This window comes from Pseudophryne corroboree, chromosome 10 (genome assembly GCF_028390025.1).
Source record: "Pseudophryne corroboree isolate aPseCor3 chromosome 10, aPseCor3.hap2, whole genome shotgun sequence".
In the NCBI taxonomy this organism is placed as follows: Eukaryota; Metazoa; Chordata; class Amphibia; order Anura; family Myobatrachidae; genus Pseudophryne; species Pseudophryne corroboree.
In genome coordinates this window covers 255201674-255229242 of record NC_086453.1, presented here as the reverse complement: position 1 = coordinate 255229242, position 27569 = coordinate 255201674, and the positions used below count along the sequence as shown (strand labels likewise).

Below are 27569 nucleotides of genomic sequence, written 5' to 3'. Positions count from 1 at the left end.
TTGCAAGTAGCTCTTATTCTTTATTCAAGCATTAAGTGATGTCTTCCAAACACGATTAACATTGAAAATAAACTCTTAACTGTTTTAACAAGTTTCTTCAATGCAATAATTATTAAAGTACAGTTGCAGACAGTGCAATGTACTGGTGTCTTTACCATCTGGAAGACACACATTTATGTTGGATTAAATTGATCAGATTGGCAAATCCTGTCTTTTATTGTTTTACTAGCCGGACCATCTTGTTTGTGACGGTAACACTTGAGCCAGAAGAAAATCTGACTTCACTCGTCCACTGCCAAATTATATACAAAATCTGCATGAAATATATGTTGAGGTTCTCTTACAATGAACAGAAATTGGAACGGTAATTTATAGATCCAGTTCATGCTCTTCAATCTACAGACTGTAGCTATAGGATAAAGTAGCCACCCATAACTTAACCACTTTTGTGGCATGACTTAGCCTTCTTAGATGTGTATATGCAATGGTGAGTGGAGGTGTTCTCTGTGGAAATCACATTACTCCAGTCCAACCATGAAACAATTAAATGTACTGTAACCTGCAAAGAAGAATCTCCAGCGTATGTCAAGCGGTTACTGTTGCTGTCCACTGTATTATCCCTCTACTGTATAAAACAATAGTGATGATATACATTCATCTGCTGATCAATTACAGACTCCAAAGCATGGCGACTGCTTTGCAGATGCCGACATCATTGTAGTTGAAGTAACACAGGCCGGCAAATGTCAAGGACGAAAGCGCGAGCAGTCCAAAGTTGGCCAGTTTGACCTTCGAGTCTCCATGAACGTAGTCCGTCACCACTTGCCCAAAACCCCTTAAAAAACAAAAAGGATACAGGTTAGAAAGCAAGTTTTAGCAACAGTTTACCATTTCTTGGATAACTGAAGAACGGAGGGTGTGTTGCAGGGGCGTAACCAGAACTTTGTGGGCCCCATAGCAACATATTGAAGGAACCCCTGTCCTAATGGTTCGAGACACCTCTCCTCAGCACTTATTAATATTATGCCCCATAATACTGCCCTAGTTCATTTTCTGAACCATAATAGTGCCCTAGTTACTATTATTACCCATAGTAGTGCCGTGGTTTATTTTATGAGCCACTGTAGTTCCCTAGTTTACATGTCGTCACATTGTAGGACTGCAGCACACATTTTGCCATATAATAATATCCCCAAATCACTTTAAGACAGTGTCAAAGCCAGTTAATATTAAATTAGGTTAAAAAAAAAAAAAAAATATTCTGGGGGTGCGGGCGCTCTCCACAAGGGGAAGGGCGTGTATCTGTGTTTGCCATTTTAACTTGATCAGGAAGCCAGTAACATCTTCCCAGTGAAATTTGGGAAGAGAACGTTGGCAACTAGAGAGGAAAGACTCTGGCACAGTACCAGAGTCTTTGCTTTCAATGAGCGGGCGCTATCTTCCCGAAGATATTACCAGGAAGATAGCGCCGGCCACAGGTATACTCCAGACTGTGGGGGGTAGCTGACTCGGGCCCCCCCTAGCAGCCCGGTACAGGTAATTAGTACCCTCCTCCTCAGCGCCACTACAATACAGTGCCCCAGTTCATATTATGCCACGCTATAGTGCCCCAGTTCTTATTATGTAACATTCTAGTGCCCTCCACATCAAAATGAGCAGACCAAAGTATGCCACATTACAGTGCCCACAAGTTCATATTGTGCCACATTAAAGTGGCCTTCCATTCAAATTATGCCACATTACAGTGGCACCCATACCATTATGACATCCACTACACATACCTCTCACTGACAATAATGTCACACAACTCAGACTAGGCAATGGATCAGGGCCAATTGCTTAGCAGGCAAATCTGGCAAAATTGTATGCAACTAACCTGGGTCCAGGCCCCACTAAGCCTCTGGGCCCCATAGCAATGGCACCTCTTACACCCACTATACTTACGTTCATGGAGTGTCGTATTAAACAAAACGGGAACATTTCCGCATCACAGAACTAACTAGGCTACTTTCCTATTAGAACGTAGAAGTGTTCAGCAAAAGGTATACATAGCAGAGTACATTTATGAAGCATCAAACAGCCGAAGACAGTTAGATATAACATCTGGTCCCAGCGTGAGCCAGATACCCACAAAAGACCTTTACTTATGAAGCGGCGGCTTTCAGCTGAAAATTTAAAGAGGCACCAACATTGAATGTATAAAACGCCAGGCTTTACAATTAATGTTAGTGCCGCTTTACATTTTCAACTGAACTCATAAAAAACAGCCCTAAATATAGCCCTAAAACGCATACGTTTTCTGAGAATGATAGCTGAGGAGCAAAAGCTGAACTGATTGAGAGCATCCATTGTGAAGTATTGAGTGGTTCCAAAACAAGCATTCGTATTGCAGACTGTGATTACTGACAAGTTCCACATGTGGATGTGATACATTTCAGAGGTACTGCTTTCTGTGCAGAGAAGTGCATGGCCATAGTCACTCTGGCAAAAGGACTTTTGCACAAAATAAGAACTGGCAAAGATTGTGTTTTGACCTATAGTATTAATTAGGCCAGAAGTCGGTTGTAACTTCCGCGTTGTAGGATCAAGATTCAATGAAACCACAAATTAGTCTAAAATGTGCAGTATGTTAGCTGCAAAAAGTTTAAATTGCGGTGATCCTTAGGTAATATATTTGCACCTTTACACAATGGGGCAGATGTAAGTACGTGCACTTTGTGCTTTTTGTACATAGTGCACGCTAAATGCCGCTGTTACCGCATTACCGCTATGTATGATCCGGATCACAGCAGCATTTTAAGGAAATCGCATAGCGCATGGTGCCACTTCGTCTGGTGCGCTGTGCCTAGTGTGTTGGTGTCGGCTAGCTGATGTACGATGTGGGTGGCCGCGCCTTACCGCTCGTTCCCCCCCCCTCTGTCAGTTCGGCAGGGCTGGGTTGGAGCTGCCGTTGTGGCTCAAGGATCGCTATGGGATTTTAAACAGAGGATATGTAGTGCAGCGCCTCCCTGCATTTGCCGGGCACATTGCGCGGCCGCTGGCTCAGGACCCCGCACCACCGCCCGTTCTGTTTAAATGGCGGGAGTCTGCATTCACTGAGGAGATCAGGCGCATTGAGCGGCCGCTGGCTAAGGACACTGGGGCCAGCTTACAAGATGTGCATGCCTCAGTTCTCTGCCTCAGCCATGTCCCGGCTGCCTGGGGAGCCCAACGTCCGTCTCCATCCAGCGTGCATGTGCAGACACAGGCGCGCGGAGGACGCTGGGCAGCAGGTACAATTGCGCATGTGCAGGGACACAACGAATGGGGAAGAGAGGGGTGTGACTGCATTGGCATCCCTGCACATAACGATTCCTTAAAGGGCCGGGAGCAGCAGTCGTACATAATGGAGAAAAGTAAGTTCATAACAGCGAAAATGTGGTGAAGTGACAAGTGCACATACAGAACGTTAGAGCACACTTTCATACATCTGCCTCAGTGTGCTCTCTGAGACTTTTTGCCACTTTCCATAGACCTCTAGTTTGCAGACATCTGCAAGTGGAGAGTAGGCATGCATTTAGATGTGCCCCATGACAGACCATTAAGACATGTGGGGCTAAACCAAGATGTTTTGCATCAAGGCCCAGTGAATGGAGAATTTTTCCTGGACTATAATTACATTCATGGACTGATACATCAGTATAGCAAACTGATATGAAATACAATACTGTGAATACAGATTGCAGTGGAGTGTCTCTGGACTATATTATTACACGCATCCTTTTCATCCATTTACAGCAATAGTAGGAAACTTTTTACATTTTAAAAAAGTGATTTTAATCTCACATAACTTCTGCAGAGATTTATCTGACATTCTATAATAATGGACCAGCATAAAGGGATTACAAGATCCTAACAGAACATTAATACACATTTGGCTAGCCTGTTTAGAAAAAAAATAAATTACAGCCATGGACTGTCATACAACATGTTTTGGGTGAATGCGTTCACTAATAGTTATTTACACACTCAAGTGCCCAGAAAGTCTGATACAGAAACATATTTTATTTTAAGAGAAGAATGCGGGGTATATTTGCTAAAGGTTGATTGTGTTTTCCACTGATTTTTGCTTGATTTTGCATATTGGATATTTACTAAAGGTAAAAATCAACTAAAAAATAAATAAATGAATTTTTAATCAATATTGGGAAAAAACAGCTATGTTTTTCTGGTGTGTTCAATGCAAATCAAAGATTTACTAAGAGTCGTAAAAACCAACCAAACAATAGAATAAACGATAAGCATTTTCACTTCTAAAACTAATTTTATTGCCAAAGTCAATTAATCAAATGGCTCAAGGGGCACTGCATAGGCACCCCACCATCAGAAATGTACGCAAACCAGAATTACAGCAGCCTCTTGCATGTGGTATGTTATGTCCAAAAGAAAATAAGCAGGAAGTGGTAGTCGATTTTTGACAGATTTATATTTTTACCTGTAGTCGATTTTGAATGAAACTGACAAAAATTGACTGACTTTAAAAAGCGACCAACATGGACAATGAATGTATAAAAAAATAAGAATTTACTCACCGGTAATTCTATTTCTCGTAGTCCATAGTGGATGCTGGGTACTCCGTAAGGACCATGGGAATAGACGGGCTCCGCAGGAGACTGGGCACTCTAAAAGAAAGATTAGGTACTATCTGGTGTGCACTGGCTCCTCCCTCTATGCCCCTCCTCCAGACCTCAGTTAGGGAAACTGTGCCCGGAAGAGCTGACACTACAAGGAAAGGATTTGGAATCCCGGGTAAGACTCATACCAGCCACACCGTACAACTTGTGATAACTATACCCAGTTAACAGTATGAACAACAAATGAGCCTCATTAACAGATGGCTCATAACAATAACCCTTTAGTTAAGCAATAACTATATACACGTATTGCAGAGAATCCGCACTTGGGACGGGCTCCCAGCATCCACTACGGACTACGAGAAATAGAATTACCGGTGAGTAAATTCTTATTTTCTCTGACGTCCTAGTGGATGCTGGGTACTCCGTAAGGACCATGGGGATTATACCAAAGCTCGCAAACGGGCGGGAGAGTGCGGATGACTCTGCAGCACCGCATGAGCAAACTCAAGGTCCTCCTCAGCCAGGGTATCAAACTTGTAGAATTTTGCAAACGTGTTTGACCCCGACCAGGTAGCGGCTCGGCAAAGTTGTAATGCAGAGACCCCTTGGGCAGGCGCCCAAGAAGAGCCCCCTTCCTCGTGGAATGGGCTTTTACTGATTTAGGATGCGGCAGTCCAGCCGCAGAATGTGCAAGTTGAATCGCGCCACAGATCCAGCGAGCACTAGTCTGCTTAGAAGCAGGAGCACCCAGCTTGTTGGGTGCATGCAGGATAACAGCGAGTCAGTATTTTTGACTCTAGCCGTCCTGGAAACTGAAATTTTCAGGGCCCGGACTACATCCAGCAACTTGGAGGCCTCCAAGTCCCGAGTAGCCGCAGGCACCACAAAGGTTGGTTCAATGAAACGCGGATACCACCTTAGGGAGAAATTGGGGACGAATCCTCAATTCTGCCCTGTCCCTATGGAAGATCAGATAAGGGCTTTCACATGACAAAGCCGCCAATTCTGACACACGCCTAGCCGAAGCCAAGGCCAAATATATATGACCACTTTCCACGTGAGATATTTCAACTCCACGTTCTGAAGTGGCTCGAAACAATGTGATTTTAGGAAAACCAACATTACGTTGAGATCCCAAGGTGCCACTGGAGGCACAAAAGGGGGCTGAATATGCAGCACTCCCTTAACAACGTCTGAACTTCAGGCAGCGTCTTTCCTAGCCTTTAACAGCGTAGGAATCACTTCATCTGGAACGCCCTTTTCCGTTAGGATCCTGCGTTCAACCGCCAAGCCTTCAAACGCAGCCGCGGTAAGTCTTGGAACAGACAGGGCCCCTGCAGTAACAGGTCCGTCTGAGAGACAGAGGCCATGGGTCCTCCGATCATTTCTTGTAGTTCTAGGTACCAAGTTCTTCTCGGCCAATCCGGAACTACGAGTATAGTTCTTACTCCTCTCTTACTTACTATCCTCAGTACCTTGGGTATGAGAGGAAGAGGAGGGAACACATAAACCTACTGGTACACCCACGGTGTCACTAGTGCGTCCACAGCTATCACCTGAGGGTCTCTTGACCTGGCGCAATACTTTAGCTTTTTGTTGAGGCGGGACGCCATCATGTCCACCTGTGGCCGTTCCCAACGGTTCACAATCTGCGTGAAGACTTCTGGATGAAGTCCCCACTCTCCCGGGTGGAGGTCGTGCCTGCTGAGGAAGTCTGCTTCCTAGTTTTCCACACCCGGAATGAACACTGCTGACAGTGTTAGCACGTGATACTCCGCCCATCGGAGAATCCTTGTGGCTTCTGCCAACGCCATCCTGCTTCTTGTGCCGCCTTGTCGGTTTACATGGGCGACAGCCGTGGTGTTGTCTGACTGAATCAGCACCGGCTGGTTTTGAAGTAGGGGTTCTGCTTGCCTTAGGGCATTGTAAATGGCCCTTAGGTCCATAATATTTATGTGTAGGGAAGTCTCCTGACTCGACCGTTGTCATTGGAAGTTTCTTCCCTGAGTGACTGCTCCCCAACCTCGGAGGCTTGCATCCGCGGTCACCAGGACCCAGTCCTGAATGCCGAATCTGCGGCCCTCGAGAAGAGCACTCTGCAGCCTCCACAGCAAAGACACCCTGGCCCTCGGGGACAGGGTGATCAGCTGATGCATCTGAAGATGCGATCCTCACTTGTCTAACAGGTCCCACTGAAAGTTCCTTGCATGGAACCTGCCAAAGGGAATTGCTTCGTAAGAAGTTACCACCTTTTCCAGGACTCGCGTGCAATGATGCACCGACACCTGTTTTGGTTTTAGGAGGTCTCTGACCAGAGATGACAACTCCTTGGCCTTCTCCTCCGGGAGAAACACCTTCTTCTGTTCTGTGTCCAGAACATGCCCAATATCAGCAGATGCGTCGTAGGAACCAGCTGCGACTTTGGGATATTCAGAATCCAGCCGTGCTGTTGTAGCACTTCCTGAGATAGTGCTACTCCGATCAACGACTGCTCCTTGGACCTCGCCTTTATAAGGAGATCGTCCAAGTACGGGATAATTATAACTCCCTTCTTTCGAAGGAATATCATCATTTTTTGGCCATTACCTTGGAACACACCCTCGGTGCCGTGGACAGACCAAACGGCAACGTCTGAAAATGGTAATGGCAGTTCTGTACCACAATCTTGAGGTACTCCTGGTGAGGTGGGTAAATGGGGACATGTAGGTAAGCATCCATGATGTCCAGTGATACCATGTAATCCCCCTCTTCCAGGCTTGCAATAACCGCCCTGAGCGATTTCATTTTGAACTCGAACTTCCTTATATAAGTGTTCAAGGATTTCAAATTTAGAATGGGTCTCACCGAACCGTCTGGTTTCGGTACCACAAACATTGTGGAATAGTAACCCCGTCCCTGTTGAAGGAGGGGAACTTTTATTATCACCAGCTTGTGAATTGCCGCCAGTATTACCTCCCTGTCCTGGGGAGTAGTTGGCAAGGCAGATTTGAGGTAACGGCGAGGGGGAGACGCCTCGAATTCCAGCTTGTATCCCTGCGATACCACTTGTAGAACCCAGAGATCCACCTGTGAGCGAACCCACTGGTCGCTGAAGTTCCGGAGACGCGCCCCCACCGCACCTGGCTCCGTCTGTGGAGCCCAGCGTCATGCGGTGGACTCAGTAGAAGCAGGGGAGGATTTTTGTTCCTGGGAACTGGCTGTCTGGTGCAGCTTTTTCCCTCTCCCCCTGCCTCTGGGCAGAAAGGAAGCACCTTTGATCCGCTTGCCTTTCTGAGGCCGAAAGGACTGCACCTGATAGTACGGTGCTTTCTTAGGTTGTGAGGGAGCCTGAGGTAAAAATGTCGATTTCCCAGCTGTTGCTGTGGATACGAGGTCCGAGAGACCATCCCCAAACAATTCCTCACCCTTATAAGGCAAAACCTCCATGTGTCTTTTAGAATCAGCATCACCTGTCCACTGCCGGGTCCATAATACCCTTCTGGCAGAAATTGACATTGCATTAATTCTAGATGCCAGCCGGCAAAGATCCCTCTGTGCATCCCTCATATATAAGACGACGTCTTTAATATGCTCTATGGTCAGCAAAATAGTATCCCTGTCGAGGGTATCAATATTATCTGACAGGGTATCAGACCACGCTGCAGCAGCACTACACATCCATGCTGAAGCAATTGCAGGTCTCCGTATAGTACCCGAGTGTGTATATACAGACTTCAGGATAGCCTCCTGCTTTCTATCAGCAGGCTCCTTCAAGGCGGCCGTATCCTGAGACGGCAGTGCCACCTTTTTTGACAAGCGTGTGAGCGCCTTATCCACCCTAGGAGATATCTCCCAACGTGACCTATCCTCTGGCGGGAAAGGGTACGCCATCAGTAATTTTTTAGAAATTACCAGTTTCTTATCGGGTGAACCCCACGCTTCTTCACACACTTCATTCAACTCATCTGATGGGGGAAAAAACACTGGCTGCTTTTTCTCCCCAAACATAATACCCTTTTTAGTGGTACCTGGGGTAATGTCAGAAATGTGTAACACATTTTTCATTGCCGTAATCATGCAACGGATGCCCCTTGTGGATTGTGTATATGTCTCATCCTCGTCGACACTGGAGTCAGACTCAGTGTCGACATCTGTGTCTGCCATCTGAGGTAGCGGTCGTTTGTGAGCCCCTGATGGTCTTTGAGACGCCTGGGCAGGCACGGGCTGAGAAGCCGGCTGTCCCACGGCTGTTACGTCATCCAGCCTTTTATGTAAAGGAGTTGACACTGTCCGTTAATACCTTCCACATATCCATCCACTCTGGTGTCGACCCCGCAGGGGGTGACATCACATTTATCGGCACCTGCTCCGCCTCCACATTAGCCTCCTCATCAAACATGTCGACACAGCCGTACCGACACACCGCACACACACAGGGAATGCTCTGACTGAGGACAGGACCCCACAAAGTCCTTTGGGGAGACAGAGAGAGAGTATGCCAGCACACACCACAGCGCTATATAATTAGGGATTTACACTAACACCAAGTGATTTTTCCCTATAGCTGCTTTACATGTATAGTTTGCGCCTAAATTTAGTGCCCCCCCTCTCTTTTTTACCCTTTGAGCCTGGAAACTGCAGGGGAGAGCCTGGGGAGCTGTCTTCCAGCGGAACTGTGAAGAGAAAATGGCGCCAGTATGCTGAGGGAGATAGCCCCGCCCCCTTCATGGCTGACTTCTCCCGCTCTTTTATTAATATTATGGCAGGGGATTTTTGCACATAAATAGTTTATTAGACTATATTATGTGCTGTTTTGACACTTTAAGGTACTCTAATTGCAGCCCAGGGCGCCCCCCTCCAGCGCCCATCAGTGACCGGAGTATGTGGTGTCCATAGGGAGCAATGGCGCACAGCTGCAGTGCTGTGCGCTACCTTAATGAAGACCGGAGTCTTCAGCCGCCGACTTCCAGGACGTTCTTCTTGCTTCTGGCTCTGCAAGGGGGACGGCGGCGCGGCTCCGGACGACCGAGGCTGGGCCTGTGTTCGATCCCTCTGGAGCTAATGGTGTCCAGTAGGCTAGAAGCCCAAGCTAGCTGCAAGCAGGTAGGTTCGCTTCTCTCCCCTAAGTCCCTCGTAGCAGTGAGTCTGTTGCCAGCAGATCTCACTGAAAATAAAAAACCTAATAAATACTTTCTTTACTAGAAGCTCAGGAGAGCCCCTAGTGTGCAACCAGCTCGAGCCGGGCACAGATTCTAACTGAGGTCTGGAGGAGGGGCATAGAGGGAGGAGCCAGTGCACACCAGATAGTACCTAATCTTTCTTTTAGAGTGCCCAGTCTCCTGCGGAGCCCGTCTATTCCCATGGTCCTTACGGAGTACCCAGCATCCACTAGGACGTCAGAGAAAAAAAAAAAAAAAAATAAAATAAATGAAATTTTAATGCATATACACAGCAAAAAGGTGCACAGATCAAAAAACAGGAATATACATATAATAAAACAAATTTTTATGATAAAGTATTGTCAAAAACCCCTAAAACGGTGAAATAGTAAAATTAAGTGTACAGAATTTTTTTTTTTTTTTTTTTTTTAAATACAGGTGGATCCTTATACATCTAGCTTCAATACGCCACACAGTGGGAGATGCCTGGTGTGAGCAAGCAGACAGGTCCTGCCTGGCATTTTTTTTTTTTTTTTTAAGAAAATGTGTCTTATTCGCATCACTGTGTGAGTAAGACCCACAGGCAGACTCTGCTGATTGTAATGATATGCGGCATGCCTACATTCTGTGTGACCATGGCTGTATCTGCATATGAAATGCTATGTTACACTGATTTCTGGCAAAACACTAATGTCGCCTTTCATATGCAGATACAGCCAGCAACGGTCGCACACAGAATATAGCCATGCCGCATATCATTTTAATCAGAAAAAGCTGCTTTTGCATCCCATTTGCATCGGTTTGCGAATAAGACACATTTTAATGGAAAAAGTCGCACAAAAAGATGCTTGGCGCTACTAGAAGGGCTGTTTAACATGCATGGAGGCTAGATGTAAGTGGACACATCTGTACACAGGGGATAGCCACTTCTATAAATTTGGAACAGCTTGCACTATCCACTGGGCTGGTGTCTCACCTATAAAAAATGAAGAAGCTATGCTAAACATCAGGGTGTATAATTATTTGGTTGGTCACTATCATTAGTAGTTAGGAACATGTGCTTCAATTTGAGCAGAAGAACAATGTTTGTTACGTTTTGCATGGGCCAATGGTTTATTTGCTGAGCTGCGCTCACTGCTGCTTCACACAGCCAGATATAACTGCACCTATGGTTTACTGAACCCTTATAACACTCACTAGCAGTACACATGAGGGTTCACAGTGCACTCAGCAAACATGGACACAAGGCAACACTACATACCGCACCCATGTCTTAACGCTTGTGTGTACCCAGAGTATTTTTTTATTTTTTTTATAGGGTTCAAGGAACGCTACATGCAATGGCAGTTGTGCAGCATTCACCAACCATTGAAAGTAGCTCAAAGCAAATGCACCAACTGCCTATGTGCATGAGCTCTAAATGTGTAATGTGAATTATCCTTACCAGTGCCCATGTAGGGTGAGGGCTGCAGCCAGCGAGTAGTCCATAGCACCTCCAGGATACATGTAAGCTGCGGGTATAAGGCCTAGCAGAACCACACTTAATGCTCTCTCACTTGTCCAGTGTAGGGAGGCGGCTTTAGATCCTGCTGACAAAATAGGACACAATAGTTGTAGTTCTATGCTGTACTGTAATATACAGTCCTCTCACGCTGGTCAACTTTTCTCTAACAATAATTATGTATGTTGAGCGGGTAACCAAAGTTTAGTATGCATCAGTGGCATTGTGTGCTTTAAAGCATTGAAGCTGAAGACTGGCACTTTCTTTTCTCTCTTCTCCCCATCTACACCTAGCTACAGGGCTACTTGCCATACCATGCCGCCTCTCACGTACTGTTTACCCCCTAAAAGGCATTCCCTCCTGTCCTGTGGCTGCTGCTTCTCATCTGTTACTGTTACGTAAATTCAGTTTACAATGTGCGACACCAACGTAACAAAAGCAGCAGGCAAAAGGGGACGTCATTACGGCTGAAATACAGGAAAGCAAAGAGAGCTGTAGTAGCAGCATTAGCTGGCAGGCCATCATGTTGGGACAGAAGACAACCAGGGGAAAGTGGGTTACGTGATTTAGGGCAACCAAGATATGCAGTCTAGTGGTTCATTTCATCAGCAGGCGAACAGCAGAGAGAAAAGTTAATTTGTTTACTGTGGTAATCTATAAGCAAACCAAAACCAGGCGCTAATCAATCCCTACTTTATCCTGGTGATCGTATACCAATAATCTATACCAATTTGAATATGCTGCAGGAGAGTGCTTGACTTGGGGCTATCAAGTAAAAAAAAAACCCCAACACTGGAAATACCAGTGTCAGTATCCACAAAAACGGTCACAAATACCCTCTTGCGCAATAAAAAAATAAAATTATATACATACATACATATATATATATATATATTATTCCAACGTGCGGCACTCCGCTATCTCAGCTAGCTTATTAAACTGAGTACATGGACTGAGCTCTATCCGTGTCTGACATTATAGTTATCTGTGCACAGAATACGCTTTGATCCACCTCCATAGGAAGCTTATTATAGTGTATATGAATATTTGATTAAGTGTTGTGATGACCGGTCATGTTTCTTATTTATGAAATTCATTTCTTTTTATTAAATATATAAAATGTATAAACAAGTTTTGGTTTATTGAACTTTCAGCCATATCATATATATTTTTTTTTTATTGCGCAAGAGGGTATTTGTGAGAGTTACTGTGGTAATCTGTACAATAACATTAATACACCAAACTTCGTAATAACCCAAGATTATGATGAATGACAAAGAGATGGAAATCACTCAGTGCCAGGTCAAGGATGTAGAGGGGATGGTCCAGTATCTCCCCGTGGTAACGCCGTAACAACTCACGTGTGGTTGGCTAACGGTGACCTGGTGTTACCGTGATGTAATACACCACCTGTTATCACCGTAAACATTGACAAGTTGGCGACTAATTTCAGCTGCGGATGAGCCCTTTAGATGCAGATCTGATCACCTCACTGTGGCTATGTTTCTACCAGCCCGCCGAGGCGCAGTCTAATGGTCATGAGGGAAAGAAGTAGTCTACCTGCACTGGCCTGGCAGGAAATTAAAATGAAATGGAGAACATTACACACGTGAGAGTGCTCGTTACCTTACTCATTGAACCACCCTCGTAATAAAGTTTATCATTTTTCCATTGTTTCAATGGAAAGTACAAAATTAATGTTAACTTTCTAATATACCCAAGAATACCACTTCCAACTTGGTGAGTAATGTCTTCAGACCAAGTGTTACTATTGTGAAATGTATGGCATCACCCCTCCGGTCAACAGGAACGCCATAAAATGATAAACCTGCTCTGCAATACAATCCAGATCTCTGATCCATAATTATAATCAACAACATATGTTCCAACCAGCAAGTTGAGTATGAGCCATCGGCAGCTACTGAAGAGTTTTAGAGCACTGGATGAACCTGGAAGATCTGTATTGAATAACATTTTCGCAATAGGATTACATAATGGTTATAATACTATATAAGCCATCTTAAACACTATGAGGAAGAAGAGTAAACAGATAAAATGTGCACCCTGTGTATAAACCATATGAAGTGTGCAGATTTTTTTTTCTTTTGGCATACCGTGTCGATTTGGGGAAACATGGATTGGGAAAGCTTGCAATGAGGGGCGATCTTGTGGTAAAATCGCAGCTGGTCTTATCAGGAAAGGTTTACCAAAGGCAAAAGCTGAAACAGGAAGATATAACAGGGTAAATGCAACATGAAAACAAAAATATGAACATAATCAGGCACTAAATAATGTTTAACTACACAAATAAGCAACTATAGAACAAACCTGAATAACCCCCATAGTAATCAGCCTACAGAATAACACATACCTAGAACAAAAGAAATGGTGCTGTGTAACTAACCAATATTAATTGCATCACAATAAGGAAGCCAGTTCTGTCTGAAAACCAGCAAACATAGGGGATAATTCAGAGTTGATCGTAGCAGCAAATTTGTTAGTAGTTGGGCAAAACCATGTGCACTGCAGGGAGGAGGGGGCAGATGTAACATGTGCAGAGAGTTAAATTTGGGTGGGGTGTGTTCAAACTGAATCTAAATTGCAGTGTAAAAATAAAGCAGCCAGTATTTACTCTGCACAGAAACAATATAACCCATACAAATCTACCTCTCTCTCTGCACATGTCATATCTGCCCCCATGCAGTGCACATGGTTTTGCCCAACTGCTAACAAATTTGCTGCTGCGATCAACTCTGAATTACCTCCATAGATGACAAAAGAATTTTTAGCAAACCGGCTGACCATTGCGAAGAGAGGATCACATGACCAGTGGGGGCAGCATTTCCATGGAGATTACAGGTAGAAGTACAGTTTACCCACAGACATATCAATATCCTTACAAAGAATTAACAAAGAATTAAGGTTCAAAAAGGGTTGAGATTAAAGGATAAAAAAAAGGGGGCAGACTAGATGAGCCAAGTGGTTCTTATCTGCAGTCAAATTCTATGCAAAACGAAAAAACAAGACCCATATATTAAATCTTAAACTAGACATATCTAGTCGTAGATGGGAAATAATAAATAGGTATTATACACGTATATAGGAAGTTCTGCAGTCATACCTTTGCTCACATGGGGTTGGCAGGATGATGAATAAAAATAAGAATTTACTTACCGATAATTCTATTTCTCGGAGTCCGTAGTGGATGCTGGGGTTCCTGAAAGGACCATGGGGAATAGCGGCTCCGCAGGAGACAGGGCACAAAAGTAAAGCTTTCCGATCAGGTGGTGTGCACTGGCTCCTCCCCCTATGACCCTCCTCCAGACTCCAGTTAGATACTGTGCCCGGACGAGCGTACACAATAAGGGAGGAATTTTGAATCCCGGGTAAGACTCATACCAGCCACACCAATCACACTGTACAACCTGTGATCTGAACCCAGTTAACAGTATGATAACAGGGGAGCCTCTGAAAAGATGGCTCACAATAACAATAACCCGATTTAGTTAGCAATAACTATGTACAAGTATTGCAGATAATCCGCACTTGGGATGGGCGCCCAGCATCCACTACGGACTCCGAGAAATAGAATTATCGGTAAGTAAATTCTTATTTTCTCTATCGTCCTAGTGGATGCTGGGGTTCCTGAAAGGACCATGGGGATTATACCAAAGCTCCCAAACGGGCGGGAGAGTGCGGATGACTTCTGCAGCACCGAATGAGAGAACTCCAGGTCCTCTTTTGCCAGGGTATCAAATTTGTAGAATTTTACAAACGTGTTCTCCCCCGACCACGTAGCTGCTCGGCAGAGTTGTAATGCCGAGACCCCTCGGGCAGCCGCCCAAGATGAGCCCACCGTCCTTGTGGAATGGGCTTTAACAGATTTAGGCTGTGGCAGGCCTGCCACAGAATGTGCAAGTTGAATTGTGCTACCAATCCAACGAGCAATCGACTGCTTAAAAGCAGGAGCACCCAGCTTGTTGGGTGCATACAGGATAAACAGCAAGTCAGATTTCCTGACTCCAGCCGACCTGGAAACTATATTTTCAGGGCCCTGACAACATCCAGCAACTTGGAGTCCTCCAAGTCCCTAGTAGCCGCAGGTACCACAATAAGCTGGTTCAAGTGAAACGCTGACACCACCTTAAGGAGAAACTGGGGACGAGTCCGCAGCTTTGCTCTGTCCGAATGGACAATCAGATATGGCTATGTGAGTCAAAGCCGTCAAATCTGACACTCGCCTGGCCGCGGCCAGGACCAACAGCATGGCCACTTTCCATGTGAGATATATCAAATCCACAGATTTGAGTTGTTTTAAACCAATGTGATTTTAGGAATCCCAAAACTACGTTGAGATCTCCCAGTGCCACTGGAGACATCAAAGGGGGGTTGTATATGCAGTACTCCCTTAACAAACTTCTGGACTTCAGGAACTGAAGCCAATTTCTTTTCTGGAAGAAAATCGACAAGTCGAAATTTGAACCTTAATGGACCCCAATTTGAGACCCATAGACACTCCTGTTTGCAGGAAATGTAGGAATTAACCTAGTTGAAATTCTTCCGTGGAGCCTTCCTGGCCTCACACCATGGAACATATTTTCACCTAAGCGGTGATAATGTTGTGCGGTCACCTCCTTCCTGGCTCTGACCAGGGTAGGGATGACCTCTTCCGGAATGCCTTTTTCCCTTAGGATCCGGCGTTCACCCGCCCTGGCGTCAACGCAGCTGCGGTAACTCTTGGAACAGACATGATTCTTGCTGAATCAAGACCCTTCTTAGTATCTCTTGAAGTTCCGGGTACCAAGTCCTTCTTGGCCAAACCGGAGCCACGAGTATAGTTCTTACTCCTCTCCTTCCTATCATTCTCAATACACTGGGTATGAAAGGCAGAGGATGGAACACATACACCGACTGGTACACCCACGGTGTTACCAGAGCGTCCCAGCTATTGCCTGAGTGTCTCTTGACCTGGCGCTTCATGTGGGACGCCATCATGACCACCTTTGGTCTTTCCCAACGGTTTACAATCATGTGGAAACTTCCAGATTAAGTTCCCACTTTTCTGGGTGGAATTCATACATGCTGAGGAAATCTTCCCAGTTGTCCACTCCCGGAATGAACACTGCTGACAGTGTTATCACATGATTTTTCGCCCAGCGAAAAATCCTTGCTATCATTGCCCTCCTGCTTCTTGTGTCGCCCCGTCTGTTAACGTGGGCGACTGGTATGATGATGTCCTACTGGATCAGCACCGGTTGACTTTGAAGCAGAGGTCTTCCTAGGCTCAGAGCATTGTAAATTGCCCTTAGCTCCAGTATATTCATGTGGAGAGAAGTCTCCAGACTTTACCACACTTCCTTGGAAATTTCTTCCCTGTGTGACTGCTCCCCAGCCTCTCAGGCTGGCATCCGTGGTCACCAGAACACAGTCCTGAATGCTGAACGTGCTGCCCTCTAGAAGATTAGCACTCTGCAGCCCCCACAGAAGAGACACCCTTGTCCTTGGAGACAGGATTATCCGCTGATGCATCTGAAGATGCGATCCGGACCATTCGTCCCGCAAATCCCCCTGAAATTTTTTTTGCGTGAGATCTGCCGAATGGAATCGCTTCGTAAGAAGCCACCATTTTTCCCAGGACTCCTGTGCATTGATGCACTGATACCTGGTCTGGTTTTAGGAGGTTTCTGACTAGTTCGGATAACTCCCTGGCTTTCTCCTCCAGGAGAAAACCTTTTTCTGGACTATGCCCAGAATCATTCCTAGGAACAGCAGACGTATCGTCGGAAAACGGCTGCGATATTTGGAATATTTAAAATCCACTCGTGCTGTCGTAGAACTACTTTAGATAGTGCTCTTCCGACGTCCAACTGTTCTCTTGAACTTGCCCTTTTCAGGATATCGTCCAAGTAAGGGATAATTAAGATGCCTTTTTTTCTTTGAAGAATCATCTTTTCGGCCATTACCCTGGTAAAGGCCCGGGGTGCCGTGGATACTTCAACGGCAGCGCCTGAAACTGATATTGACAGTTCTGTACCACGAACCAGAGGTATCCTTGTTGAGAAGGACAAATTTGGACATGGAGGTAATCCTTGATGTCCAGGGACACCATATAGTCCCCTTTTTGGTTCGCTATCACTGCTCTGAGTGACTCCATCTTGATTTGAACCTTTTTATGTAAGTGTTCAAAGATTTCAGATTTAGACTACGTCTCACCAAGCCGTCTGGCTTCAGTACCACAATATAGTGTGGAAGACTAATACCCTTTTCCTTGTTGTAGGAGGGGTACTTTGATTATCACCTGCTGGAAATACAGCTTGTGAATCTTTTCCAATACTGCCTCCCTGTCGGAGGAAGCCGTTGGTAAAGCAGACTTCAGGAACCTGCGAGGAAAAGATGTCTCGACTCTCCAATCTGTACCCCTGGGATAATACTTGTACGATCTAGGGGTCAACTTGCGAGTGATCCCACTGCGCGCTGAGACTCTTGAGACTACCCCCCCCACCTCACCTGAGTCCGCTTGCACGGCCCCAGCGTCATGCTGAGGACTTGGCAGACGTGGTGGAGGGCTTCCTTTCCTGGGAAGGGGCTGCCCGCTGCAGTCTACTTCCCTTACCTCTATGTCTGGGCAGATATGACTGGCTTTTTGCCCGTTTGCCTCATGGAAACGGAAGGATTGAGGCTGAAAAGACGGTGTCTTTTTCTGCTGAGATGTAACTTGGGGTAAAAAGGTTGGATTTCCCAGCTGTTGCCGTGGTCCCCAGGTCCGATGGACCGACCCCAACTAACTCCTTCCCTTTATACGGCAATACTTCCATGTGCCGTATGGGATCTGTATCACCTGACCACTGTCGTGTCCATGACATCTTCTGGGAGATATGGACAACGCACTTATCTTGATGCCAGAGAGCAAATATCCCTCTGTGCATCTCGCGTACATATATATAGAATGCATCCTATTAAATGCTCTATATCAATAATATATTTTCAGTCAGGGAATCCGACCAAACCAACCCAGCACTGCATCTCCAGGCTGATGGCGATCGCTGGTCGCAGTATAACCACCGTATGTGTGTATATACTTTTTAGGATATTTTTCCAGCTTCCTATCAGCTGGCTCCTTGAGGGCGGCCGTATCTGGAGACGGTAACGCCACTTGTTAAGCGTGTGAGCGCCTTATCCACCCTAAGGGGTGTTTCCCAACGCGCCCTAACTTCTGGCGGGAAAGGGTATAACGCCAATATTTGCTATCGGGGTAACCCCACGCTTCATCACACACTTCATTTTATTTTATCTGATTCAGGAAAAACTACAGGTAGTTTTTTCACTCCCACATAATACCCTTTTTTGTGGTACTTGTAGTATCAGAAATATGTAACACCTCCTTCATTGCCCTTAACGTGTGGCCCTAATGAGAAATACGTTTGTTTATTCACCGTCGACACTGGATTCAGTGTCCGTGTCTGTGTCGACCGACTGAGGTAAATGGGCGTTTTTTAAAAACCCCTGACGGTGTTTCTGAGACGCCTGGACCGGTACTAATTGTTTGTCGGCCGTCTCATGTCGTCAACCGACCTTGCAGCGTGTTGACCTTCTCACGTAATTCTCTCAATAAGCCACCCATTTCGGTGTCGACTCCCTAGAGAGTGACATCCCCATTACAGGCAATTGCTCCGCCTCCTCACCAACATCGTCCTCATACATGTCGACACACACGTACCGACACACAGCACACACACCGGGAATGCTCTGACAGAGGACAGGACCCACTAGCCCTTTGGAGAGACAGAGGGAGAGTTTGCCAGCACACACCAAAAACGCTATAATATATATAGGGACAACCTTATATAAGTGTTTCTCCCTTATAGCATCTTTATATATATATTAATATCGCCAATTAATGCCCCCCCTCTCTGTTTTAACCCTGTTTCTGTAGTGCAGTGCAGGGGAGAGCCTGGGAGCCTTCTCTCCAGCCTTTCTGTGAGAGAAAATGGCGCTGTGTGCTGAGGAGATAGGCCCCGCCCCTTTTCCGGCGGCCTCGTCTCCCGCTCTTAACGGATTATGGCAGGGGTTAAATATCTCCATATAGCCTCTGGGGACTATATGTGAGGTATTTTTAGCCAATATATAGGTTTTCATTTGCCTCCCAGGGCGCCCCCCCCCAGCGCCCTGCACCCTCAGTGACTGCGTGTGAAGTGTGCTGAGAGGAAAATGGCGCACAGCTGCAGTGCTGCGCGCTACCTTTAGAAGACTGCAAGAGTCTTCTGCCGCCGATTCTGGACCTCTTCTTACTTCAGCATCTGCAAGGGGGCCGGCGGCGCGGCTCCGGTGACCATCCAGGCTGTACCTGTGATCGTCCCTCTGGAGCTGATGTCCAGTAGCCAAGAAGCCAATCCATCCTGCACGCAGGTGAGTTCACTTCTTCTCCCCTCAGTCCCTCGTTGCAGTGATCCTGTTGCCAGCAGGACTCACTGTAAAATAAAAAACCTAAGCTAAACTTTTTCTAAGCAGCTCTTTAGGAGAGCCACCTAGATTGCACCCTTCTCGGCCGGGCACAAAAATCTAACTGGAGTCTGGAGGAGGGTCATAGGGGGAGGAGCCAGTGCACACCACCTGATCGGAAAGCTTTACTTTTGTGCCCTGTCTCCTGCGGAGCCGCTATTCCCCATGGTCCTTTCAGGAACCCCAGCATCCACTAGGACGATAGAGAAATAACATTTGCAGGGTAATGAGTAATTGGCACAAGTCTGGGTAATGGCTCAGGGTCTGCCCCTGTAAGAAGTGTAAGTGATCAACTTCTATTTCATATGGTTTGCTAGAATTCTAGTAAAGATCTCTTCTCAATAACCTTGTGTACTAGACGTCCTGGCTATGTATGTATGTATGTATGTATGTATGTATACATACATACATACACACACAGTATGTACCATGGATTTTTAGATTTACGCAATACACACTGCCTTGTGTCTCCTCCACCCTGTCTTTCAATAGGTCTTTTCTTCTATGGAAATTTAAATTCATGGTGATTATTAACTTGTGTTAGAGACTGTGGAAGGGAACAGTATAGTCCATTAACGACGGTAAGGGTTCCAGAATCCGTGGGACTCTAGGAATATTTACTTCACTCTGTATTTTTGCTTTGCGCTTACTGTATGTAGATATTGTGTGTATAATATTATATATATATATATATATATATATATATATATATATATATATATAACGAGTCGGGTAGTCAATGATTTGTGAGCGTTCTGTTTGTTTAAGTGGCAATCATGTACATGGTAAAACCAGGTTGATTTTGCCATGTACATGATTGCCGCTTTAAAAATTCCAGGAGAACTCTCACTTCCTGATTCTCACACCCTATTACATTCCCCCCCATATACTTTTATGTAGACCATGCAAACTATAGAGCTTCTCACTTACAGGTTAAAGGAATTGTCCCCTTTGGGATTACTTGCCCTTGTTAGTAACCAACCATTAACCCTTATCGCTTCTAAAGGGAGACACTAAAACAGATGTTGCCGATTCACCCAAGTACCAATCAGTATGCAATCTGGCCACACATAGGTGGCAAAATTGGATGAGTGTGCACACAGCACAACAACAGTCTGGCCACATTTTCCCAAATGTCAAATAATGGATAATGATCCAATCAGATGGTTATTATTGGACTTGCACAACATTAATGAGCGAGTACCCTATAAGCACAATTTGGCAGTCATATCTATATAATTAATTATTGCATGTCCTAAGATTAACGTGCCTTGTTACAGCTCTCCCCCACACTAATGACTCCCTCTGTGGGGGGACAGCAAGCAAGAAATGATGTCCAGAGCAAGTGTAGGGGTGGGAGGATAAGAGAGCCCTCAGCACAAGCATTCACTGGGCCAAATATACTAGCAATATGTATAATAAGGCTATGCACTGGCAAGTTTTATCATTCAAATTAAATATCTGGAATGTTTATTACTGAGTAAATATCTCACCCATTCTGACCGTCACACCTCACTGTAGCAGAATGCCATCTTATGAGGGAGAAACTCCTCTAGACAGATTGGAGGCTTGGAATGCTTGCATTGCAGAAACACACTAGTAGTGATGCCGTATTGGGAATACACTGTTTAGCATAGAACAGTGTTTTCCACCCCAGTCATCAGGGAACAGTGCACGTTTTCCATATTTCATGCTGAAGCACAGGCGTATTCATTAGTGCGGACATATTTTAAATGATGATATAAGTTATTTCACTTGTGATACTGTGAAGAGAGCTGGTATGCGTACACTGCTAGGCTTCCCTGAGGACTGGGCTTGGGAAAGAGTGCATAAAATATGCAAACTTGTACTGCACATGCCCACAACGAACGGAAAATACAAGTAAAAAAAACCCAGTGGACAGATTGAGTCTCCCATTACCAAAATATTCTAGAGCAGCCATGACCTGACGTCATGACGTAACCTAGGGTCAGTGGCCAATGACTGGCGCTGTGGGCGTTGCTTTGCAGCCATTCCTTCACCTGGAACTGCTTTGCCATCTTCTCCACCCCACGGAACCCTACAAGAACCGCCAAAGGTATTCAGAAATGGTTAATGTTAGGTAGTGATCAATACTTTTCTTGTGTTCCTTCAACACGCTGTAAATTTGCTGTTGTTCTTCTTCACCCAAGGCAAAATCGCACCGTGTTTGACTCTACTGTATTGTTGTGTGGGATATGCCCGATTCCTATACTGTTGTCCTATAGTTCCTGTAAAAAGGCACTCGTTCTCATGGTACAGTGTCTGAATCCTGCCCAGAATTGCCGTTGTATTTATCATACTGTATTAAAAAAATGTTTATAAAGTTTTCAGATGAAAAAAAAAATTTGTGTATTTTTTTTTTTTTTTTTTTAAATGTAATGGTTACATTTGTTATTGGCAAAAACGTGCTATGGCGTTTTTAGGTGGGGGATGGGTGCTGAGTGTTCCTGAGGCGGAGGTGGGGGGGGGGGGGATACTTAGTTGGCAATTATAGGCCGTTTTTAGGGCATATTAGATTTGCCCTAGTCAATGCCTGTGCCTATTTTTCAACTGGTTGAGAAATCCAGCACTGTCGAAAATAACAAATTTGCAGATCCACGGCCTAGATGTAATAGGGTGCATTATTTTTAAGTGTCTTTAAAATATTGCACGTTTCTAACTTGCTAAAAATTGCAAATGTAATGGGGTGCAATTTTTAAGGTTAAAACGGAATTTGCATGCGATTATTGGGGATTTTTAGTAAAAAAAACATGCAAATTTTAGTCATAAAAACATTTTTTGGTTATGTTTTTATTACATAGTCAGAAGCAAACACAAATCAGTGAGATCCGTGCATGCTTCTGTGTGAAATTGTTAAGAAAGTGTTAAAAGTTTAAAAAACAAACAAAAAAAAAACATGTGCAGGTCCCCCCCAAAAGCATAACCAGCCCCGGTCTCTTTGAGCCGGTCCTGGTTGCAAAAATACTGGTAAAAAATTGACTGTGTTTCCCTCGTATTTAAGCAACCAGCATCAGGCTCTTGGACCGGTCCTGGCTCCCAAAATACGGGGGACAAAAGAAGTAGGTGTCTCCCGTATTTTTGAAACCAGCACCGGGTTCCACTAGCCATGGAGGTGATGCTGCACCCGGGGGGACACTTTTATACAGGTCCATGTGGCTGCAGCATCACACACCCCAACTAGTCACCCCTGGCTGGGGTTTCCTGGGGGACCCCTTAAATAAAGGTGTGCCCCCCCCCCCCCCTCCAGGCACCCAAGGGCCTGGGGTGAAGCCAGAGGCTGTCCCCAGCACCCTTGGGCGGTGGGTGCCAGGATAATAGCCAAAAATGTGTTAAAAAAGAATATTGTCTTTTGCTGTGGAACTACAAGTCCCAGCAAGCCTCTCCCGCATGCTGGTACTTGGAGAACCACAAGTACCAGCATGCAGAGAATTAAAGGGCCTGCTGGTACCTGTTGTTCCACAACAAAAGAAATACCCCAAAAAAGACATTAACACACACACCGTATTTACACACACACACTCACACATACTTACCTAGTGTCCCACGCAGCCCCTCGGTCCTCTTGTCCATGTACTCTATGGGGTATCTGTAAAATTAAAAAAAATATGCCCACACACTGCACAGCCACAGAGCAGAAATGCACTGTTCTAAAATGGCTGCCAGTATTTATTTGAAAGAAAAAGACACTCCCCCCAAGCCTGTAATGTCATCCCACTATTATAATGAGAGTCAAAATCGCACAGTCAAAATCTCAAGAAAAGTTAGTCAAAATCGGTGGTGCTGGGCTCCGGGGAGTTCAGGGGAAAATCGCATAGTCAAAATCACACACAGACAGAATCTCACCATGTGTACACACCTTTAAGCCCCGTACACCCGGGAAGAGATGTGTGCTGAGTGATCTAGCACCGACCGCTCAGCACACAGCGCAGGGGGTGGCGCTCATTTTACCCAGGGGTAAAATGAGCGATGTGCTAGGCCAATCTAGTACCGGCGATAGCGCTATCGCTGTGGGGCATACACATGGGAGAGATCCGTGCTTAACTTCTAAGCAATCTAGTCAGATTGCCTCGAATTTAAGCACAGATCTCTCCATGTGTACCCCCTTTACTTCTGGTTGGCTGACTCACCTGCTGCTATGGTTTTACTTTTACTACTGACCGCTGTTATTTGATCTGTGCTCATTGGGGTCAATTCTATTCGGCAACTAAAGAATAGCGCCGGGAATTAGCTCCCGACGCTATTCAATTCAGCTAAAGTTAAGTCGGCGATGTCCCGTTCTCGCCGACTTAACAGGTAGTTTTGTCGGGAGAACGGGCATTCTCCGACTTAACTACCCGGCGCGAGGCTGATTCCCGACAGAATCAGCCTCGCGCCGGCCGCGAAGCAGCACTTTTGTTGGGTTTCTTCTCTCATCCCCCGGGGATGAGAGAAGAATTCCCGACAATTGCGGGCAACTAGTAGCAGAATTGAATAGCGTCGGGAGCTAATTCCCGGCGCTATTCTTTAGTTGCCGAATAGAATTGACCCCATTATGTAATATGGGGCAGGGTTGCTGTGAAGCATTTGTCTGTCTGCTGACACTTGTTTTAAACAGAGATATATAATAAAAACAAATAAATTACTGCAGTTTGGGGATCATTTGGATCTTGCCTAGTTTGATTCTCTACAAACTATTTTTCTTCTTCGCTATGAACTAGTTTCAGATAAAGATTAACAAATAAGTTACACATTTTATTAGAGGTTACTAATAATTTCCTTACACAAGCTTTGGCCCTGGCTACAAGTTTGTGACTTTTTTGACTGTGGAGTCATCTCTAAAATGTATGTGATTTTTATTGGTTCCTTCCTTCATATAGTGCATGCATTTTTGCAAGTATTTGTTTTCCTTTAAATTCATACACAAGAAAGAGAACCCAACCTGCTGTATTTGAGGCATTTTTCTATTTATGTCAAACCTAATACTGAATGCACATTTCACCATCAAATTATTCAGCACAGTCTTGTGTGCCCTAGCCACATTGCGTTACGACTAAGATGCATCTTAAAAAAAAAAAAAAAAAAGTCTGACGTTAGAGTTGCACAGGACCTGGCGGCTCACTCACACCAGGTAACGCACATTGTATGGTATTGAGGCTGGATGTATGAAGACACATCTGTAGGTAACTTATAGGGCATAAAATTAACAACTGCTGTGGAGAGGTATCTCTCTAGGGAAACTTCAAAATGTTGCCATGGGGCCCTACACTCCTGGATGTGGGTGGTATTAAGAGAGGCGATAGATAGATAGATAGATAGATAGATAGATAGATAGATAGATAGATAGATAGATAGATAGATAGATAGCAGGGGTGGATTGGCCATAGGGCTTACTGGGAAGATCCCTGGTAGGCCGATGTGTCTGTGGGGCCTGTTTTGTGTGTTGTCATGTGGACCCACCCACATGACAGGCAGCCCACCACACTCGGTACACTGCATTGTCTCCATTCTTTCTGTTATTCCATCTCTGCAGTACAGCAACTCTGCCATCCAGTGATGACGCCATAGCTACACAATGGGGGTCATTCCGAGTTGTTCGCTCGCAAGCTGCTTTTAGCAGCTTTGCACACGCTAAGCCGCCGCCTACTGGGAGTGAATCTTAGCTTATCAAAATTGCGAACGAAAGATTCGCAATATTGCGAAAAGACTTCTCTGTGCAGTTTGAGTAGCTCGAGACTTACTCTGCCAGTGCGATCAGTTCAGTGCTTGTCGTTACTGGTTTGACGTCACAAACACACCCAGCGTTCGCCCAGACACTCCTCCGTTACTCCAGCCACTCCCGCGTTTTTCCCAGAAACGGTAGCGTTTTTTCACACACTCCCATAAAACGGCCAGTTTCCGCCCAGAAACACCCACTTCCTGTCAATCACATTACGATCACCAGAACGAAGAAAAAAACCTTGTAATGCCGTGAGTAAAATTCCTAACTGCATAGCAAATTTACTTGGCGCAGTCGCACTGCGGACATTGCGCATGCGCATTAGTGACTAATCGCTCCGTTGCGAGAATAAAATAATGAGCGAACAACTCGGAATGACCCCCAATATGTTATACCTCTTCTTACCTCGCCCATCTCGGGCCACTTCTACAATATTTTTCAGGGCCACTTTTAGTTCCCAATCTGCCCCTGGATATACACACACAGTATATATAAGAACGTAAAGAACATCCAACACCCTTTATGTGTGACAGAGCACTAGGAACAGCTCATCTGGGGTTGAGAGAGAGAAAAGTAAACAAGAAGATACTATAGCTGGCCATACACCTACAGATTTATTGTCAGATCTGGCTGGTTGGAATTAAAATCTGGTAATGGATGAGAGCAAATGACCATTTGCTCCCAAACACTGGGAAACAGACAAATTGGTTAAATCCACATCCATTTTTTTGACAGTTTTACAGCATTTAGGAGCAAATGGCCAACTGTCATTTGCTCTCATCCATTACCAGGCTTTCATTCCAACCATCCAGATCTGACAATAAAACTTTAGGTGTATGTGCAGCATTATTTATTATAAAACCTACTAAAGAGGACAGGTGGAAGTGTTGCACATAGCAACTTATCAGCTTTGAGCTATTATTTATTTCGTAGTCAATAATATAGCCAGAATGGTTGTACTCTTTGGAAAGTTCGACGCCACTCTGTCAGTTATGTGGCGGCAGCTGCAGATACCATGAGTAAAGGTGCATACACACTGGGGTCGATTCAATTCGTCAACTTAAGAATAGCGCCGGGAATTAGCTCCCGACACTATTGAATTCAGCTGCTAGTTACCCGCAATTGTCGAGAATTCTTCTCTCATCCCCGGGGGGTGGGAGAAGAAAAACGACAAAAGTGCTGCCGCGCGGCAGGCGTGAGGCTGATTCGGTCAGGAATCAGCATCGCCGCGGGTAGTTAAGTCGGAGAATGGCCGTTCTCCCGACAAAACTACCTGTTAAATCGGCGAGAACGGGCTTTCGTCGACTTAACTTTAGCTGAATTGAATAGCGTTGGGAGCTAATTCCCGGCGCTATTCTTAAGTTGCCGAATTGAATCGACCCCACTGTGCGCTTTTCCCCCCTGCCCAGCAATGTCAGCAGGGGTGAACGGCTTTCTATAGCATGACGCTATGGAAAGCTGCTCACCCCGCCGTTCATCTACTGGTAATACCAGTAGATGAACAGCGGCCACCAGCAACGAAGCAGGAGCATGCGTTCATACACACTGGGCGGCTTTGAGCTGAAAGCAGCTCAACACACCAAAAATTAGCTGCTTTCAGCTCAAAATCACCCAGTGTGTATGGGCCTTATCAGAGATAAAGGGGGATATTCAATTGTTTGAAAAGTCAGTTGGGTGTCTTTTTTCCCATATCTAATAGACAGGTAAAAAAAAAAAAAAAACACCCAACCGGCAATTCAAAAATGTGAATTCCCCCCAAAGCATCTAGTACAGGGAATTAATAGTGCTAATGGGGACATGAAAAACTCAATGAGGAGCTACTCTCCCCTTGGCAGGTTTCCCTGTGTAAGCACTGCACTACTGTACTGTTATAGGAGCACGCAGCAGCAACAAGTGTGTGTGTGTGTGTGTGTGTATATATATCAGAGCTCACCTCTGCTTCCCCTGCACAGAGCGCCCACTCTCATCAGAGCCGCCATCTTGCCCAATCCCCAACCAAGGTGACCCTGTGACTGGGAAGTGATACAGGCCGCTTACGATAGAGCTGAAGGGTACGCCGCCAGACAGTCCCGTCCGACCAGCGCGTGCACTGAGCGAAC

At 45.4% G+C, this 27569-nt stretch overlaps 1 protein-coding gene across 1 annotated transcript; it reads right to left on the bottom strand.

Moving 5' to 3' along the window:
• SDHD (succinate dehydrogenase complex subunit D) lies at nt 1-27562 on the bottom strand. The gene is made up of 4 exons (XM_063943195.1): nt 27404-27562; nt 13370-13474; nt 11199-11340; nt 1-835 (listed from the first exon to the last, which is right to left on the bottom strand). The coding sequence occupies exons 1-4, from the start codon at nt 27447-27449 to the stop codon at nt 670-672; spliced, it is 459 nt and encodes a 152-aa protein (XP_063799265.1). The 5' UTR covers nt 27450-27562; the 3' UTR covers nt 1-669.
• Between the last annotated feature and the right edge of the window lie 7 nt (nt 27563-27569).